This window comes from Convolutriloba macropyga, chromosome 5 (assembly GCF_964194025.1).
Source record: "Convolutriloba macropyga chromosome 5, txConMacr16.3, whole genome shotgun sequence".
NCBI lineage: Eukaryota > Metazoa > Xenacoelomorpha > Acoela > Convolutidae > Convolutriloba > Convolutriloba macropyga.
Window position 1 is genome coordinate 52,722,624 of NC_134472.1, and position 18,391 is coordinate 52,741,014.

The 18,391-nt window shown below is 33.8% G+C and overlaps 2 protein-coding genes across 3 annotated transcripts in view; both read right to left on the minus strand.

Moving 5' to 3' along the window:
* LOC142339460 (uncharacterized) overlaps positions 1–11,059 on the minus strand; it is a 105,949-nt gene extending 94,890 nt beyond the window's left edge. The window contains exon 1 of the mRNA XM_075389499.1: positions 11,030–11,059. The gene's annotated coding sequence lies outside the window, so the exon portion shown is untranslated. The remainder of the gene's footprint in view (positions 1–11,029) is intronic.
* The window catches only part of LOC142339461 (arylsulfatase B-like), a 66,902-nt gene that overhangs the window by 11,402 nt on the left and 37,109 nt on the right, over positions 1–18,391 (minus strand). The window contains exons 1-4 of one of the 2 annotated variants that reach the window (XM_075389500.1): positions 17,157–17,600; positions 11,588–11,764; positions 6,468–6,553; positions 1,380–1,636 (exon numbers count right to left, since the gene is read on the minus strand). In XM_075389500.1, the coding sequence (XP_075245615.1) occupies positions 1,380–1,636; positions 6,468–6,553; positions 11,588–11,764; positions 17,157–17,392 (756 nt within the window). In that variant the 5' untranslated portion in view covers positions 17,393–17,600. Of the gene's footprint in view, positions 1–1,379; positions 1,637–6,467; positions 6,554–11,587; positions 11,765–17,156; positions 17,601–18,391 lie in introns of those variants that run through there. The other variant, XM_075389502.1, reaches the window with a different exon arrangement.

Here is an 18,391-nt window from a genome sequence, read left to right on the forward strand (position 1 = left end):
TACTCGAGTGCCAAAAAATGGAAAATGAGAACCGATTGCAGAGATTATACAGGCTCAAGTAAGGTTAAACCTAAAGCCTTAACTCTTTCGTACTTTGTAATGGTACCACGTGAATGCCTCAGAAGCAAAAAAAGTGGCCATAGTCACCAAAAAAAAGCATTCATGCTCATAAAATGAACAGCCTGGGATGCGTGGAATAATATAAACAGAACACCTGAGAACCGGCTACTGTTAACGGACTGCCGACTAAAAGCCTAAAGCTTCTCCGCTGCGATTATGCAGAAACAAAATTACTATTAACTTTGTCGTACTTTGTATTAATTTGAAGATACCACTGTCCGAGATGCCGATAAAAAATTACCTGAAAGTTATTTCTTAAAAATGTTAAAAATCTTGCAAACTTATTGAATTAGTAAAGATGGTTTTTAACAGTAAAATGAGAGCCATGCTTTTGAAAATCGTTCGTTGCTTCATCTGGAAATAACAGCTACAATTTAACTCCAGGTCCACATCCTTGCTGGGTAAAATTACATGCAAGACAAAAACGCACCACATTGCTTGGCAAAATTGACTTCAATTTTTACAACTCTGTGAAAACCAAATATAGGATTGGCAGTGAGTCAGGGAAGTCACTACGACCAATTAATACGAAAGAATATTTTAATTATCTTTTCAAGTAAGGTACGAGTAATAAGTAACATGTTTTCAAGTAGTGACATAATTTTCATGTTTTTGTACTGTTTTTAATGCCACAAAAAATACTGCTTCAATCACAAAGTTAATTCATCTGCACTAGAAAACTCTATCATGGATATCGGCTCAATCCTTCATCTTCAAATATTTTTCATTCATTTAGACAACACTCGAATAATGCGTCGTACTGAAAGGCATCATGGAAATGTTTTAAGTTTTCTTAGTACCACTGTAGCGTTTGATTTATTTATTTCTTCCCTGCTCTGACTTACAATGCCTATTAAAGTTGTTTCTGTTAATAACTTAATGGCAATTCGACGCGTTTTTTTTATTTTCCTTCCAGGAAATGCGTAAAGTAGTTTTTTAGCTGGTGAGCAAACCAAATTCAAAGTTCAACATGAAAGCAATGCGTCACTAAAATGGTGTATTTAATACAACGGGACAAATTGATCGGCAACATAAAAGCGTAAAATGTGTAGGCCTGCGTAAACAAACGAATTCGTGTTTTTGCATTCGAATACAATATTCAGAGGCAAGGCTATTACTGCGGGTTAAGATTAATTATAGCCTAATCAAGTCTCAAAAAGAAAAAGAGATTTTCATAAGCAAGCGGGAAAAAATAAACAGTTCCGTTGGAGAGAATGGTCAAACGAAGAAATATATGCTCTGACTATTATAGCCCTTGCCTGGAGTTGGTACTCGATATCCTGTGGTGCCTGTACGGGGTCTGCCACATTAGCAATATGAACACTCTGAAATGGAAGGTAGAGAAAGAGAGGTTTGGAGTTGAAGTCGTATTCTGCAATGAGCTGTCCAGCTTCATTGGCAATCACTCGAGTGGCGTACTGTCCAAAATCAGAGTGCACATCAGAAAGAGTGCCTTGATGGTCATAATGCCAGTCCAGACCCCACCAATCTATGTCTACGTCGTATACAGTGAGATCTATTGAAAAAGAACAGTGAGAAAAACTGTTGAATGGCTCGGGTCTGAATGCCTACCCAATATCTACCCACCATAATTAAGGAATGAATTCTCGATACTCACTGAGTCCAAAGACTACCTGAGTAGTTGTGTTCAGTTATAGGGTTTAGGTATTTTTGAGATGATTTTCAAGTAATTTTAGGCAAAGGTTCTGAAAGTGATACTTGAAATAATCAGGCAAGATTCCGACGTGCTCAAATGTAGTTTACAAAGTAATAAGCGTATTCAAATCATGCAAGACTCTTGTAAGAGTTGTGCTAGATTATTTAGAATTTGCAGAAATCCTGCAAAACTCGTAAAAGATATCACTAATGTCAAAAATATAAAACTATGTTCTAATGAAAGCATAGTTAGAACAAATTAAGGCTTTTTAACATATTTCGCAGCTCTAATTGACTGAAAAAGAACCACATTAAACATCGTGCAAGATCATTGCAAGATTTTGAATTCTTTGAGTTGTCTTTTATTAACTTAATTGATCTGATTAAGTTCAATTTTATTCAACACGAGGTTTCACTGTTCATATTTTTCAAAACAATTTAAAATTTTCAGAATTTTCAAAAAAATACCAGGTTAAAGAGGACATATAAACGGCTGTTGAGGCTGGCTTGTTCATTTTTTAAAATAAAACAGCTGACTTTAGTGCAAGTGATCACTAAAGCAGTCAATGTTTTTGTTAATAACAACGGTGTCTGTCCAAACAACCTGTAGAGTTGATTAGTTTGTTAAATGTTAGTTTTTATTATAACGACTGTTTTGGATAACAATGAATTATACGAGCTTTACACAAGATATGTGACGTGAGGTGAACGTGCGAAAATAAACACAAACTTTGACAATATTGACATAACTGCACTGTTCAGGACAAACTTCAAAAAAAAAATCAGCTGTGTGCAGGGTTACGGTTCTTGAACAGGACAAACGCTTTCTTTGAAATCAAAGCTCTTCGCATATTCGTTTGAAAATGTTTGGGAATTGTTTAGACAACGAGGCTCGGTAATGTGCGTTTGCACATAATGCTCCAACCCACTCATCCACATTTTCGACTCAATTGTCTACCAATGATGAAGAGAAAACTTTGAAAAATTCACATATTGTTCGAAAAGGTTTCTTTTTGTGGTGTTTTTTTCATTATGATTATATTGAGGTCATAAAGTTCGTCAGCTAAAATTTGTCTTGTATAGTCTGAAAATTGCTCATACCCCAAAATTAAGTCCTAGCAGAATAAATGAATAAATTCATACTTTTGCAGCTAATAACTGGTGATTACTATAGTAGTATACACACTATCGCAATTAGCTCAGTAGTTACTAATTGATACGCAAATAAATGTCACAAGTACTCACGCGGAGGTTCGAATTGTATTTAGAGCAAACCGTGTTAGCGGGAGTTAAGTTGAACATATCATTTTTCATGAAGTAAATTTAACTCAAAGTTCAGACTGGCCAGTGTAAAAAGTAACATGATCGGAGTACTGGCCATAAAAAAGCCACCAACCTCCATGTATTCAGACTATGAAACAAGACAAACAACAGAATTATATAAGAACAACGATTAATTTAGACCAAAACTTAGTATCTATCTAATTAAATGAAACTTAATCAAAAGAGAATTTTAAAAAAACCTAAACAGTTACACTTAAAATTTATCAGAGAGGATACGGGAACTTTGCTTATTAAGGATTAATATCTTATGAACAAAATAAAAACAAAAAAAGCAAACTTAAAAAATATATCATATTTTTGAAAACAATTAGTTTCCAAGACAACTGAACCATTAGCTATTTAATGAAGACACTAAGCAGGTTCACCTACAATATCACGAAAACTAATGAAACAGTTAATCGAACATAATAAGTTATGAGTCTAATAAAAAGAACACCAAATACAGGCGTGGAAAAGTCTATTAAATTTTGAGTGAAAATGGTGTCGACGCCATTAAAATCATAAACTATTCACTAAAAAAATTAAAAATAAAGAATAGCATCTGTTTTTCTCAAGAGTGATCTATGACTTTTAATAATATGATGTTGTGACAAGTCAGCAAAGGAACTTTAAAAAAGCGAAAATGTTCGAAATTCAGAAGAAATTTATGAAAACTCGTAATTGAAAAGCCAAAAAACAACTTTTTAAAAAATAAAATATCAATTAGGACTACCTTCTAAATCACCTATATTTTTTTAATTTCTTTTATTGCTGAAACTGCGCTGCCAGGTGACAAAATGCGCTAAAATTGGCGAAGCTCACAAAACCATCAAACTTTTCAATAACATAATTTTATAAGGACAGAAAAAGAAAAAGTTTTCAACTAAAAATTTTAAATAGCTTAATTTGTATCTGGCTAGGAGGACTCTTGGAACTATTATTAGTTTAGACCAAGTAAAACAACTAACTGCATTTAAACTATAAATTCAGACAAAGAAAAACAAAATTTTGAAAACAAGTTTTACGCAAAAACTGTGTTGAAAGTTAAAAAGACTGTTAAAGCATTTCACTGGTATTAAGATATTGGTTGGATGATCTCATTTAGCGCAATGATGACTTAATGATTGACTTTTCAATTGAAAAGAATCTGGAATTTAATTAGCAATAAAAAATAAAAATAGCAAAATTAAAAAATAGTTTTATAATTCTTGAAAACAATTAATTTCGAAGTCACGAAAACTATTAGCTATGGACCGTTATTTTAAATATATTCATTTATGGAAGCCTCGAGAAGCCATTGATATTTTTCGAAGAAGCCATTGCTGTATATCATTATCCAGAAGATCATACGCCTAGAAAAAACAACCACATCTAAAAATAAAAAATCAAGCAATTTTTGTAAACAATGACGGAGCAACAACCCATTCATTACACCAATATTTCACTCTGTGACTTGTTTGTAATATGATAATCTGACAAGACAGTAAAGAGGAACCTCAAAACTCAAAAAATTCCAATAGTCAAACAAAATTGTAACAACTTGTAGTATCAAAGACAAAAAAATGATTAATTGAATTATAAAATTGCAATGAAAAATACCTTCTAATTCAACTGAAAAAGAAAGCAGTCTCTTTCACATTTTCTCTTTTTTATTGACACTACGCTGATAAGGGACAATATTATTAAAAAATTGATAAAGCTCAAAAAGTCGTTACTTTTTTTCGAAAACAATCACTTTTCAAAAAGTCAGAATAATCTTTATCTTTCAATTAAAAGTATCTAAATTGGTTAAATTGTAGCTGCCTAGAAAGCCAGTTCGACCTGTCACTAGTGAAAAAAAGCACAAAATAGAAACGATTACAGGTGAAATCACAATTTTCAAACAGTTTTATGCAATTACAGTGTTGCAACTTTTCACTGAAATCACAATCTATGTTTATTTTGCACTCATTTGGTTATAAATTTGAGCAATTTTTAATTGAACTTTGATTTGCAATCATTCTGATCTGCAAACAAACGAAAAACACAAGAATATGGAAGCAATTATTTTCAAGAAAAAAAAGCGTCCCATTATGATCCGAATTTTTAGATTTTAACACTAAAAAATTTTACCAACGCTACCATTGCTAATGCTGCTTGTTCGTTAATACAAAATTTCATAACGTTCAAAATGTGTGCTAAATTTCTAGATTGACAAAAATACTCCCGATATCGATTATAAATGATCAGTTTTGGATAATTATGGAGTTATATCAGCCAAAAAATATTAGGAATTCACGTGAAAGCATAAGATAGCATGCAAGTGAAAAAACAAGTAATGTTGTCAAAACTCAAAAGTGAAATGAAAATTTATGAAAAATTTTTGCCTGAGCCATGAAAACTGTGAGTTTTACTCGGAAAAGATAAAGCTTTGTCAAACGGCCTTATTAGAGCTTAAAAAGAATTTCTTTTTTTTTGCAAAATTAAAGTAAAGCAAAGTTGTCTTTAATTCGGATTTAAAAATACAGAAAAGTAATTAAAAGGACAGAAACAAAACACAATTCGAATCATTTTTATCATGAAAAGCAACGATGAGAACAAAACCGGTCTTGCCATCGCTGTGCGACTGCTAAAAAGCGTACTTTTTCCAAAAAATTCCGTAATAAATTTTTTAGCAAACGAGAATCTTAGGATATCAAAAAAAATTTTGAGCATTTTTGACAAATATTGACTTAGACTAGCAAAAGGCTGCCGAATTATTAGTTTTAAAACATTTTCCTAAGAACCGAAGTCTCAAATAGCCATCATATGAGTAAACGAAGATTGTGTTGTCAGTTTCTATGGAAAATTTTATTGAAATTTAGTCGAAGTCAAAGCCAAAAAATATCAAGTCAACAATTCTGTTTTATCCTTGTACTTAAAATCAAATAGACTTAAGATAACAATTTTATTATAATTTTTCGCAAAATTGATCAACCTTCCAGCTGAAAATTCGAAAAAGAGTGAACAAAACAACGCAAGTCAAGCTAATATTCACAAATATTTAAACCAGCGCAAATCCTCGGGAAAAGAAAAATTCAAGAGCCCCTTTTTAATTTGGAATTTTACGCTTAGCAAGCTTTCTAATGATAGCACTCATAACTCAACTTTAAGAAACGCCATTTCAATAGTTCAAAACAATTTAGACGAATATGAGAAGAGCTTTAATTTTAACGAAAGCCATTTTGTGACAAAATTAAGTGAGCAATTCCTTAGGATTTTTGGTCTCTTTGTTTGGATAAAAAGTATATTATTTAGATTGTATCTTGAGTTTTCTTTGTCCTGAAGAAAAATAGTTATTAATTCCATAAAAAAGTTGTGCTTGATTCAATTTTTTGTTCAGGCTTTACCTTCTCTGTCCGTGTGATCGAAGTAGTCATTATGGCCTTGATAGAAACCATAGAAAGACTTGAAGCCACGATAAGTTGGAGTGTAACTGAAACGAAGCAAATAAAACAAGAAATTTTTTCATATGCCTGGAATACTATCGCACATTTTTAATCAAAGACCATTTCAAAATGGCAAATTTATACTTGAATATCCTTTTTTACGGGTACCTTTTATACCAATATCCTTTTTACGGGTAAAATATAAAAACAAGAACTAAATCATGAAATCGTACCACAATTTGTGTCGACAATCATCAATTTCCGCGCGCTTTCTATGCTAAAAGATCTAATAATGGATAGAATTAGATTGAATCGAACTCGTCCGGAACCAAGTTGCAAGAATCTGACTAGATAAACTTCCATTTTCAAGATACTGCATGACAATCTTTGATCTCGCTAATTCTGGAATTCTTGATAGATAAAGTTTTGTTATGCAAAAATCTTACAAGATACACTTTCATTACAAGAATCTTGCAAAATCTGGCAAGATAACCTTCTGATCTCGGCAGGGGATTATCTTTTGTGAAAAAACCTATCATATAATGTGTTTTAGCATTACAGTACATGATTCTTCTCAAGCATTCATACAAGAATTTAAAAAATAAGTGGCTGGTAAATGTAATAAAAACTTTTAGTTTGATCAAGCAGGCTGAGGAGTTAATGGAAAAAAAGGATTAGTAGTAGTAGTAGTAGTAAAAGACTTAAATTCCAACAAGAGGAATACATAGTAAAAGAAAGACATGACAGTACAAGTTAACAAAGCACAGTAGCAAATTAAGATCTGCAGTCCACACAGCGACATTTAAGAAAATATGTACATGGCCGAAAGTAATTAAAAGAAAGTGTTTTGGCTATGAGAAAATTATCTAAATTCTTACAAAAAATATTGAAAGATGACCTAAAGTCAATGACGTTGATAGAAATTAAGTAATTGGCGGAGTGGATAGTTCGACTAAGAAAACAGTTGTCAGTTTTGAATTTTTTTGTTCAACGGTTGTTCAAAAAAGGTTTTGACTGATCCTCGGGAGCTGAGTGTCGTACTATTGACATGCAGCTTTAAGTCACTCTCCATTGTTCCATGCCAAGTTTTCCATAGTAGAATAAGGTCAGCTCGCGCAATTTGATAGCAAATTGGATACAAATTTAGTTTTGAAAGTGTCTCGTTGTAATCCTCAGACCTAATAACCCAGCGCAACACTTTGCGCCGAAACTTTTCTAACACTTTCAAAATACCAGTTATAATACACCAAGCTTGGGAGCAGTAAAGTAGCACAGATAGAATCATCGTTTGGTACAACGTTTTCTTGCGGAGAATAGAAACTTGAAACGGTATGCTTCTTTTCAAAAAATTAAAAATTTTATTACATTTCGCAAGTTTCGTCTTAACATGTGTTGTCCAACAGAGATCTTCAGTAACTAGCATTCCCAAATCCATAATCTCTCTAGTGAAAAGAATTTCCGCTTCTCCTAGAAATAAGGGAGACTTGCTGCATTTAAAGTTCATCGCTTTACACTTTTCTGGATGAAATTCAAGTTGATTTTTGCGTGACCATTCATAAATACCATTGATGTCACATTGCAGACCTTCGAAACAATCAACGCATAGCAGCTTTAGGTCGTCGGCATATAAGTAAACATGGGAGTTTTGCACATGGTCAACAAGATCGTTCATGTACAAGATAAACAGAAGTGGTCCAAGGACACTTCCTTGTGGGACACCAGATGTTACAACGGATGGCCTAGAAAAACAAGATCCTATACGGACAATTTGGTGTCGATCTTCGAGATAATCCGAAAAAAGATGAAGAAAAGCGTCGTCAAACCCAAATGCTGCCAGTTTTCTTAGTAAATTATGATGCGGAACGGAATCAAAAGCCTTTTTGATATCAAAATAGACGCTAGCACAAGGAAAATTTTTGTCAAGATTGTTGTAAAGAACATCAAAATATGAAATAAGTTGAGTAGTTGTGCTGCGTCTCTTCATAAAACCGTGCTGAGCGTTTGTGACTAGCGGCCTAACTAGTGGATACAAAAAATTGAACAACATTTTTTCAAAAACAATAGAAAGTTTTGGAAGCAAGCTGATCGGACGATAGTTTTTAACGTCACTTGTTGAACCATTTTTGTGTAGTGGTGTGATATATGAGGTTTTCCATTCCTTAGGCCAATGCGAGGACTTTTGAATAACTTGAAATAATGCCAAAACTGCTGGGGCTAAAACTTGACAGCCATCACGAAGCAAGAAAGATGGTACTTGATCTGAGCCCATGGAAGAACTGTCATCACATTTGCTCAATATTTTTTCAATTTCAAGAACTCCAAACGTAACATCTTGTAATTTAATACTCGAATCTAAAGCTATTGGAACATTTTCGTGAATTTTACAACTATAGACAGAGCTGAAAAAATCATTGAATGCATTTGCCTTTTTATCGTCTGTTGAAAAACTGACACCGTCGTAATTCATCACAGGCGGAAAAGCGCTAGTCTCTTTGAGAGTCCTGAGTAGCTTGAAACAGTCATTCCTGCTCGTCAAATTACATTTCTCAATAAGAAGACTCGTGTCAAGTTCAATTGACTCTGAAAGCTCTTTCTGACTTTCCCTCATTTTCAATGAGTCCGATAGTGTCCAATCTTTTTCCAGCCTTCTCTTGATCGTCTCGCTTTTATTTAACAAATGCATGGTTTGCGAAGAGTAGAAAAACGGAGCTGATACACGCCTTCGGCGTTTCTTAGCTATCGAAACCGAGAACGCTTTTTTCAGCTCATAGTACCATAATGAAAAGAAATCAGAGGCTTTAATTTGGAAAGTTAGAAGTTCGTACAGCAAAAAAAGCTCTTGATTAAACGCTTGAATACTGAAAGATGATTTCGAGTAAGTAGAGATGCGTATACTTCTGTAATTATTGATGAGTGGAACTTGGAAAATTATTGGAAAGTGATCTGAGAAAGGCTCTTTTGGGAGATGGAATGGAATTGACTCTAGAGAAGTGAAAATGAGATCTAGGCAGTTCCCACGAATGTGCGTAGCCTCAATAATTATTTGGTTTAGACCTAAGTCCGTGAAAAAATCCAATAAAACATTATCTGAAGAACTAGACGAGGAGAGACATGCCCAAGCTACCTTGGGCATGTTAAAATCACCTACAACATAGAGCTCGAAATTCGAATTCAAACCACGTTTAAGGCAGAATGTATTAAAATTGTTGATATAAAATGAAATCGATTCCATCAAAATATGATTGCTAAAGAAGAATTTCGAAGACGGTGGCGGTCTGTACACTACAATAAAGAACACAGCTTTTTCTATTTGGACAACTGCACAAGCAGCTGAAAAGGGGTAACTGTCTTCTGATATATCAAATACTAGATGGGACATAGCAGACGATGCTGCTATTAAAACTCCGCCATGTCCACCTTTTTTTCTGTCTAAGCGTGAAATAACAGTGTGTGATCCACCAGGAAATATTTCAGAATCTGTGATCTGGTTATCGAGCCAAGTTTCTGTAAGGAATATTAAGCTAATTTTTTCCACCTGCACTAATTTCAGCAATTTCAATCGTTTTTCAAGACAATTGATAGATTGGCAATTTACAAGTAGACAATTAGCATTCGTTGTTAGTCAATTTACCGATTCATTCAAGTTCACCAGGTTTCTCTGGTAGAAAAGTTGTAAATTTCTGATTCGAAAATCCTTTTTACTTTTGCCTTCACCGATCATCTGAAATCTCTTTGACAGAATCTTCTTTTCCAATTCTCGATCGGATTGCGTCAAAAACTTTTTGATATACACTGGAATGCGAAAATCTTTTAGATAATGGCTGCGTGCAAAACAATTTTCCATGAAATGTGGACTGTTTGTTGTAATCAGAATTGGTCTATAAAGGCGTCTTTCATTGTTAGCAGGGTTTTTGAACTTTCCAAGGCGTCTTGTTTGCACAATATTTCCGTCTAATTTCAGACCCATAAAAGTGATAACCTCGTCAAGAAGCTTCGTGTCAGACTCTATAAGTTTGTTATAAGAATTTGCATTTTCGGGCAGACCGTTAATCAGAAACTGCATTGGCTCATTAGCCGTTTTGTGTCCCTTAATTTTCTTATTCGTTAGAACAGCATCACGAAAAGATGGCAAAGTCTCGTTGAAAACTTTTTCGAAATTGTCCTTGATATGATTAGGCAATGCTAGCTCAATAATTTTTGGTATTTCAGTACCGATTTTAGCAGACAAGGCAACAGCAACTTTGTCAGCAATTTTATTCTCATCTAAAGTCTTTGTCAACTTAGCTTCGGATGGGAAGAGCTGATCACTATCACAGGTATCACAAATCCATTTGCAGTTTTTCCTTGCTCCAAGCCAGTCCACATCGTCAACTGATAGAGATACACATGGACCATGGAACCAAAGCTCACACTTCTCGCATGATATTGCCGATTTATCATTGTCTTTGATGTTCCGTTTACACACACTGCACTTGCAAGGGTTTGACTGTCGTGTCATTGTTTAGAGCATAACCAATATGAAACTATTTAATAAGTTTATCACAACAATTAGGAATTAACGCAGAAACACATTTTAAGATAAGAAATTAACCTAATGCTGAGGGGGAATGAAGTCGACTGCTTTCTGGGTGCCGTTCCGCTTCAAGGTTTGCAGCGGATATCACAAAAGCATTCAGCCCACTTCTACGTTTTTTTAGCAGAAAAAAAAGCTGATTACTTCAATTGGGCGGAGATAGTTTCAAGTGTGGCTAAATAAAATAATAATATTAATAATTTGTTCTTGCGTAATCGCAGCGGAACAGCATTGGGCCACAGCGGCCTGTTCCCAGCTGCCCCTTTTTCTCATTATTCCCCAAATTTCAGACTGTTCTTTTTATGAGCATCATTGCTCTTTTTTTGGTGACGATGGCCACTTTTTTTGCGTCGGACACTTTTGCGTGGTACCATCATTGCAGGCAACATTGGTCAGGCTATGGTCTACCTTAAGCTATGGTTAAGTAAGAGCTCATCTTTACACAGACCTACACTTAAAAACCTACTGTCTGTTTCTTTTTGCTCAGGGAACTTGAAAGTTAGTTTACTTTTTATGGAAAAATCCCAGGTGCCACTTTCCCACCATGTGACTCTCGTATCCCAAGTCACTGAGGTACTCTGGCAGTAGTTTGTAATTGAGGGGAACTCCCAGTCTCTGACCAGCCAGGATCACATTGTTCTGCATTCCAGTTCTCACTGGATGACGCCCTGTCATTAGAGCAGCCCTGGAAAACACTTTTCACAGCTTATAGATAAATCGAATAATCAGTACGGCATCTTACAGCAAGCATTACGTCTATAGGCATTGAAGATCTGAGAAGCGTTTGTATGTATACCTATAAAAATTTATATCTAGACAAATTGACAAGAATGATTGATTTTTGCAGGTGCGCTAGGGTCAGAAATAACTTAAAAAAACAGGAAAAAACCAACAGAAAGACAGGCAACTGAAAAGAAGTAAAGAAATTGATTGGGGTTACTAGTCAAGTATTGTATATCACGTAAATTTACATCTTGAGCTCAATGAACTGCAATTCCTTTAGAGTTTTCCCGAAAACATTTCTAAAGCAGAATGAGCTAATGAGCTGAATTAAGCAACAAAAAGATTCAGGTTAATTAAACTGTTTTTTTTAGCAAAAAATGAAGTATAACATTAGAAATTGCATCGACGCGTAAGAAAACGGACTCTACTGACAGCAATATGTCAATCAAAACAACCGGTAAAAGATAACAGTTTAGTTGGCACCAAGTTTTTACTTTTTTAGTGAAACTCAATAGAATTTAATTAAAAAATCTTTTACAAAAACTTGTTAATGGTTTTTATGAATTTGGCGTTGGGACTTTAAGAAGTATCAAAACCTAGAGCAAACAGCTCTGCAGTAAATCAACCAATTTGAAATCGGGAAAGAGGCAACGTCCAGATCAAAAATATCAACTTGCTCAACATCTTCAGATAACAAAAACTAGAAAGAAAACATGAGCTCAAATTATTAAAGGTTCAAAATGCGCCAAGAATTTAAATTTACAATTTTTTTATTTAGTTTGACTAATGTTGCACATTTTTAGTGAAAACAATATAGGAAAAAAATTCCAAAGAGGTTGTCTTGTTTCATCTTCAAAACTGTTCCTTGTAGTCATAATTGTAGAGGTAGGTTCATAAAAAACTAACAACCAAGGCCAAACAATAAACATTTCAAGATCTTTAGAAAAAAGACTGCGGCGCTTTTTTTCTTTTGAAAGAAAATTTAGTAGACAAAGATTCTCATCAAAACTTCTTTAAAACTTTACTTGGAGAACAGTGGCATCCTACAGCTGATGATTAACCATAAAAATTAAAGCAGCTCAGCACAATAGATCAAAAATGCTCGTCTATTTAGAACATTTTAGATTTTTTGCAGCACTCCATCGCTGTTTGGCGGTTATGAACATATTAGCAGCCTAAATGTTTTGACTGAATTATTTTGCCGAGAGGACAACTTTCACGAAGTGATACAAAAAAGGTGTCATCGGAAAAACCGTAAAAAACAGAGTTGATTGTTTATGAGACATTTTCAATTTTTAGTTCCCGAGGCTTTATTCAGGTTCGAAGTCTTTGCAAGTTATCACTTTTTGGGCCCCAAATTGACACCAAATAAAGATCAATTTATATATATTTATATTTTGTCTATAAGTTATAACAACCAAGAGTAAAAAAACAACTTTAATTCAATCTTAAATGTTTGCCAATTTCTAAAAACCCCGTGCAATGTGGAAAACTTGATTAAAAGTCTTGAAGTGCTATTTAAAGAAATCATCAAACTGAAAACTCTTTTATATTATTTTAATGAAGAATTTTGATAATCAATAGAGTAAATGTTCCCGCATGCGCAAAAATAAGCAAAAAAACACAGCATACCTAAACAAGAAAAAAAAACTTCTCCCCCCCCCCCCAAATTAGTGATCTTGCAACCACCAAACCCAATATCAGTATCTAGACTAAATTTTTATACTGTGCGTCTTGAGATTGTATAGGTTACAATCGCGAACAGTAACGAAAAACGAGTATCAGGAACAAAACTTTTTCTGACAGACATCAAAACCTCTTTCAAAATTTCTGGCGACAACGTGAAAATAGGACACGTCCACAAAACCAATCTAAAAAAATACATGATCTAATTAACTTATTATCATTTCTTTACACATCTAGCCTTTGATTGTCAAAAGATCACAAGAATCCTCAAACACGAAAGACCACGAACGCCAGAGCGGAAAGAAAACATCTTCAAAAATGTTCCCAGTTTTGAAAATTCCCATTGGTAGACTTTTAAACAACTGATCATACAATAAAACTTTGAAACATATCATTCTGATTAAATTGTAATAATGAAAGGTCTTTGAATTCAGTTACTGAAATTATGAGGGACAGATTTGTGAAATAAACAAAAATTGAAGCAATTAGTCGAAAATTCACGGCAACTGATGGGAAATTAATGATATCTTAGCAAGGAAACCATTCGCTGCAAAAATTGTTTTCCCAGTTTGTGTTGCAAGAAAAAGCTGATGAACTCCCGCGTTATTGAGATTGAGTAAAATAGAACAGAAAACGATACTAAGGGTAAAGTTGAGAAAAACCAGTCAAATCTTATTAAACGATCGAAAGTTGTAATAACAACAAAAAATAGGCAACTGAATATGTTAAATAGATTAATTTGATTCTTTTAAAGAAATCCCTAAATCACTCGTGACTATGGAGACCATATGCGTAGACAATTACAGACAATGTTTGTGGGGAGAATTGGTGACTTCGGTACAATTTTACGGAAAACACACTTCTTACGAAACCACAAGAACCATTAGCTGTCGATTGAGAACCCTCAATGGTTCCATTCAAGGTGCATAATAATTAGTATAAAAGTATAAAAAATAAGAGGCGTCTTATAGTCTCTACATTACTTTGGTGAAATTGAAGTGTTTAATTGCATCAAACTATGCAGAATTGAAAAGCCGATGAGACCTCTGTTATTAAAAAAACTGACAAAGCAACAAAAAAAGCGCAAAAACAGGCAAACCTCAATACTCTTTCCAAAACTTTTAAGGAAAACAATACAAAAAGCAGGCAAATGTTTATTTATAATTGAAACAATTGACTACATTAATTGATTTTTCATAAGCCAGCGAAAGGATACTTTGAATGAGACTGAAAAAACAAATGCAGGACAACAAAAACAACCGAAAATTTGTTCAAGACTGAACACTTTTGTAGCGTACAAAGTAAGCCACGGAATAGCGTGAAAAACAACACACGGAAAAACTGTTCATTTATATAACGGGAGAATATCAAAGCACCATCAAAATTGGGTCTGCCTATCCAACAAGACATCTAAATATCAAGCAGTTACCAGCAATACAAGAAAATTCATCAAAATTTCTGCAAATGAATTAATGTCAATGTTAGAAAAACCTGAAAAACTGAAAGCAAAAATCCTTTGGTGAAAAAAATGTCAAAATCCAAATATCTGTTCAATTTTTGAGGGAATTGAAAAAGTGGAGGAGATCAAAATCTCAAAGATTAGTTCGGCGGAAAGTAAATTTTGGAAGGCCCTTGTGAAGATTTTATTTATTCATAAATTGTATGTTCTCTTGCCTCATATCGGATCAACGAAATTAGCAATGACCCTTCTTCTTATTTCCTTGACCTACGGTGTTGCAAAAATAGCATTAGTAATGACTCAAACTTGTACCTTTCCAGCGAAAAAATCTAGCGTGAATGATAAATTGTTACCATCTAAATTTGAAGCTTGCGTCTAGATAGTTTTGTTTTAAAATGAACACGGCAGCCAGTCCACTGAAAAAGCCGTGAAGTTTTATAATCTGACAAAACAGACACCAATTAAGAAAACTCTCCGTGTTTTTATTATTAGGTCAGTGAAAACCATTTTATGGTCTAACTGTAACCTGCATTTCTTTAAAACACGTTAGATCATTAGTTTTGTATATTTTTAAGTTTCTGTTCCTCCGAATCAGCGCATTGCTGAGTTTGGAAAGCCTTGAAATAATTGAAAAAAATAAGCGAATGAGCTATGTTAAATGCAAGAAATGTAAGTGCAACAATAGTTGGGAAATCTAATTTTATTTATCATCCCATCAGAATAATTGATATTGGTTTTAACTCATTCTTTTTGATCGGTGACAAAAAATTTCTGCCATGCCACGCTGTTTGGTTTTTCTGTTTAGACGTGGGAGGGCAAAACTTTGATTATTGTGTTACATAACTAAGTACAGTGCATACATCTGACTGCTCTTCCTAGTTCGCGACAGTTAACTTATTCAACTTTTTTTCATTCATTGGGTTTCAACCTAATGTGCAAAGGCATGTTACACACCCTCTATGTTGTAAAAAGAAATAAAAAATAAAAAGTTTTAGACCAAATTTTTTTTGACAACTAAATTTCTTTTGAAAGCAACTCATTTTTTTGCAATGATTTGATATAATACCCAGGAACGACATAAACCATAAGGAGAAAAATTTCAATTTAATTTTTTTGGCATCTCGGTTGCGGTGTTTCGGTTTTTGAAGGACGATGGAAAATGGTGAGAAGTTGGGTCATTTCTAATAATTATGTTTTTGTTGCTATTCTTCTAGAATACTGATCAACTTAGTTTCTTGATGAATTATCTCTTGCGCTGTCATTTTTTTTTGCTGATATGGCAAAATTTAATGCTCCAATTTTTTTGTTACTACCGTTCTTTGAACTGAGACAACTGGGAATGACTGGAAACAAAAATCAGTTGAAGGAAAAAGTGACAACGCAATTGATTATCAAGTCCTTTTTTTTGTTTGTAATGGTATTAGTAGGGCACTAGGAACATTGATCTGAACTCATCTTTTGGTCATAATATTGTTTAATGTGGCATAGAAGTCCAATTTAATGTCAATCATTATTTTCAATTTAAATTTTTGTGGCATCTCGGCTGTTTTGTTTCAGTTTTTGAAGAACGATTGAAAATGGGTGAGAAGTTGGGTCGTTTCTAATAATTATGTTTTTGTTGCTATTCTACTAGAATACAGATCAATGAAATAATTTAAAGGATTGGTTAATGCTTTAATATGTATGTTTTTTAATAAATAGATTTTGAAACAAATCAACAAACTTTTTAAATTTTTTGAAAACAAATTAGTTTTTTTCTTAATTTTTGCTGTTTCGGAGCACAAATTAGTTCGAATTAATTGGCACTTTGTGCAATATCTTATTTTTTCCAAGGAGCCGGATTTACAGAAATTTCATTCTGGAAACAAATTTTGGTCCCCCGACTTTGTATAAACGACTTGTGAGCGGTTTCTTGGGAAAACGACTTGTGAGCGGTTTCTTGGGAAATTGCAAAGCGGCAGAAAAAATTAGTGGATTTGAGTTGTTGCTTTCTTTCATATTCAGTGGCAATGGAAGACCACAGTTGAACGTACAAAGGACACGAGTTGAGCATATGGAACGAAGAAGTATTAAAAATTGACCCCTCCTAAATTGCTAATATTGATGATTTTATATATGTTACATAGTTTATATGTGTTGTAACACAATGTTTTATACACATTTATGTATGTGCAAACTTTTCCGTAATGCTTTGAAATCCTATTCTGACCTGCTCGGAGTACAGATAGGCAGCATGTAATAGTTATTCAGAATGATTCCCTCCTTCGCCAGGGAATCAAGGAATGGTGTCTGCACTTGTTTGCTTCCGTGGAACCCGACGTCGTTCCAGCCCAGGTCGTCAACAAGGATAAATACGATGTTTGGGCGAGTTTCAATCGATTTTGAAACCCCGATACCACACAATGTGATAACAAACAGAAAGGCTAAGCATTGATTAAGAAGCATTTCAAGTTTTCACTGAAATATGAAATGTAAAGTTTTTCTGAGAATTTTAAAATATATATATATATATATATATATATATAAATTGTAATTTCAGGGCACCAGTTTATTTCAAATTAGTTGCTACTGCTGAAAAAAACCCAGATATCATATAGCAAATAGAGAATCCAAACTAGAGCTCAGAAACAATTCAGGTTGCTGAAATCTGAAATGTCTAAAATTGATTGCTCTTTAAATTTACTTAATTGGATGACATAAAAGCATCGCCAAAGTTATGACTTTGAAACCGGATTGAATATCGATAATTTAAGGTTCACTTATTGAGTTGTTAAGTGATAAGAGGTTTTATTAGTTTGAGATGGAGTTCAAAATAACGCCTGAGTTGACCTTTCTGCCTAGCTAGTTGAATATCATCTGCACAGTTTATTTGAGTGAACAGAGAAGTATAGTCATGAAAGGGCGGTATGGCAATGAATTAAATTATAAATGATAGATCAATCTGTTTTTCTACCTAGCAAAATTTTGCCACACCTGAATGACTGAAAGTCAATGTTTGGATCCAAAAACAAATATAGGCAAAACTCCAAATAATTCCCACTTTTTGGAGCTTGCTAAGTGCGTGCTCCAAGCCAAGTCACATGACGCTGCTAAAATAGCTTTAATATTCTGACTTGCATTTCGAACTGCTGCGCGTTTCTATAGACGACCGCCAGACTGTCTCGGTGAAGGCATCATAGACTCGCATCTGAACGTAAACGTCTTATTTTAGCTATTTAAAATCGGTCTTTTTTATAAAAAAAAAGAACGCATAAACCAGAAAACGAAGGAAGATAAATTATAATTTCAAAGTCTTAATGGATGTTGAACTTTACTGCTAGCATTTTCGGAGAGCAGTTTTGATTTTTTTTTAAAAAAAGATATTTGCAAAAACTGAATTTTTGCAAATACCTATTTTTTTATTATATATTTAATAGCTATGTGTATGAAGAAATAGACAACACA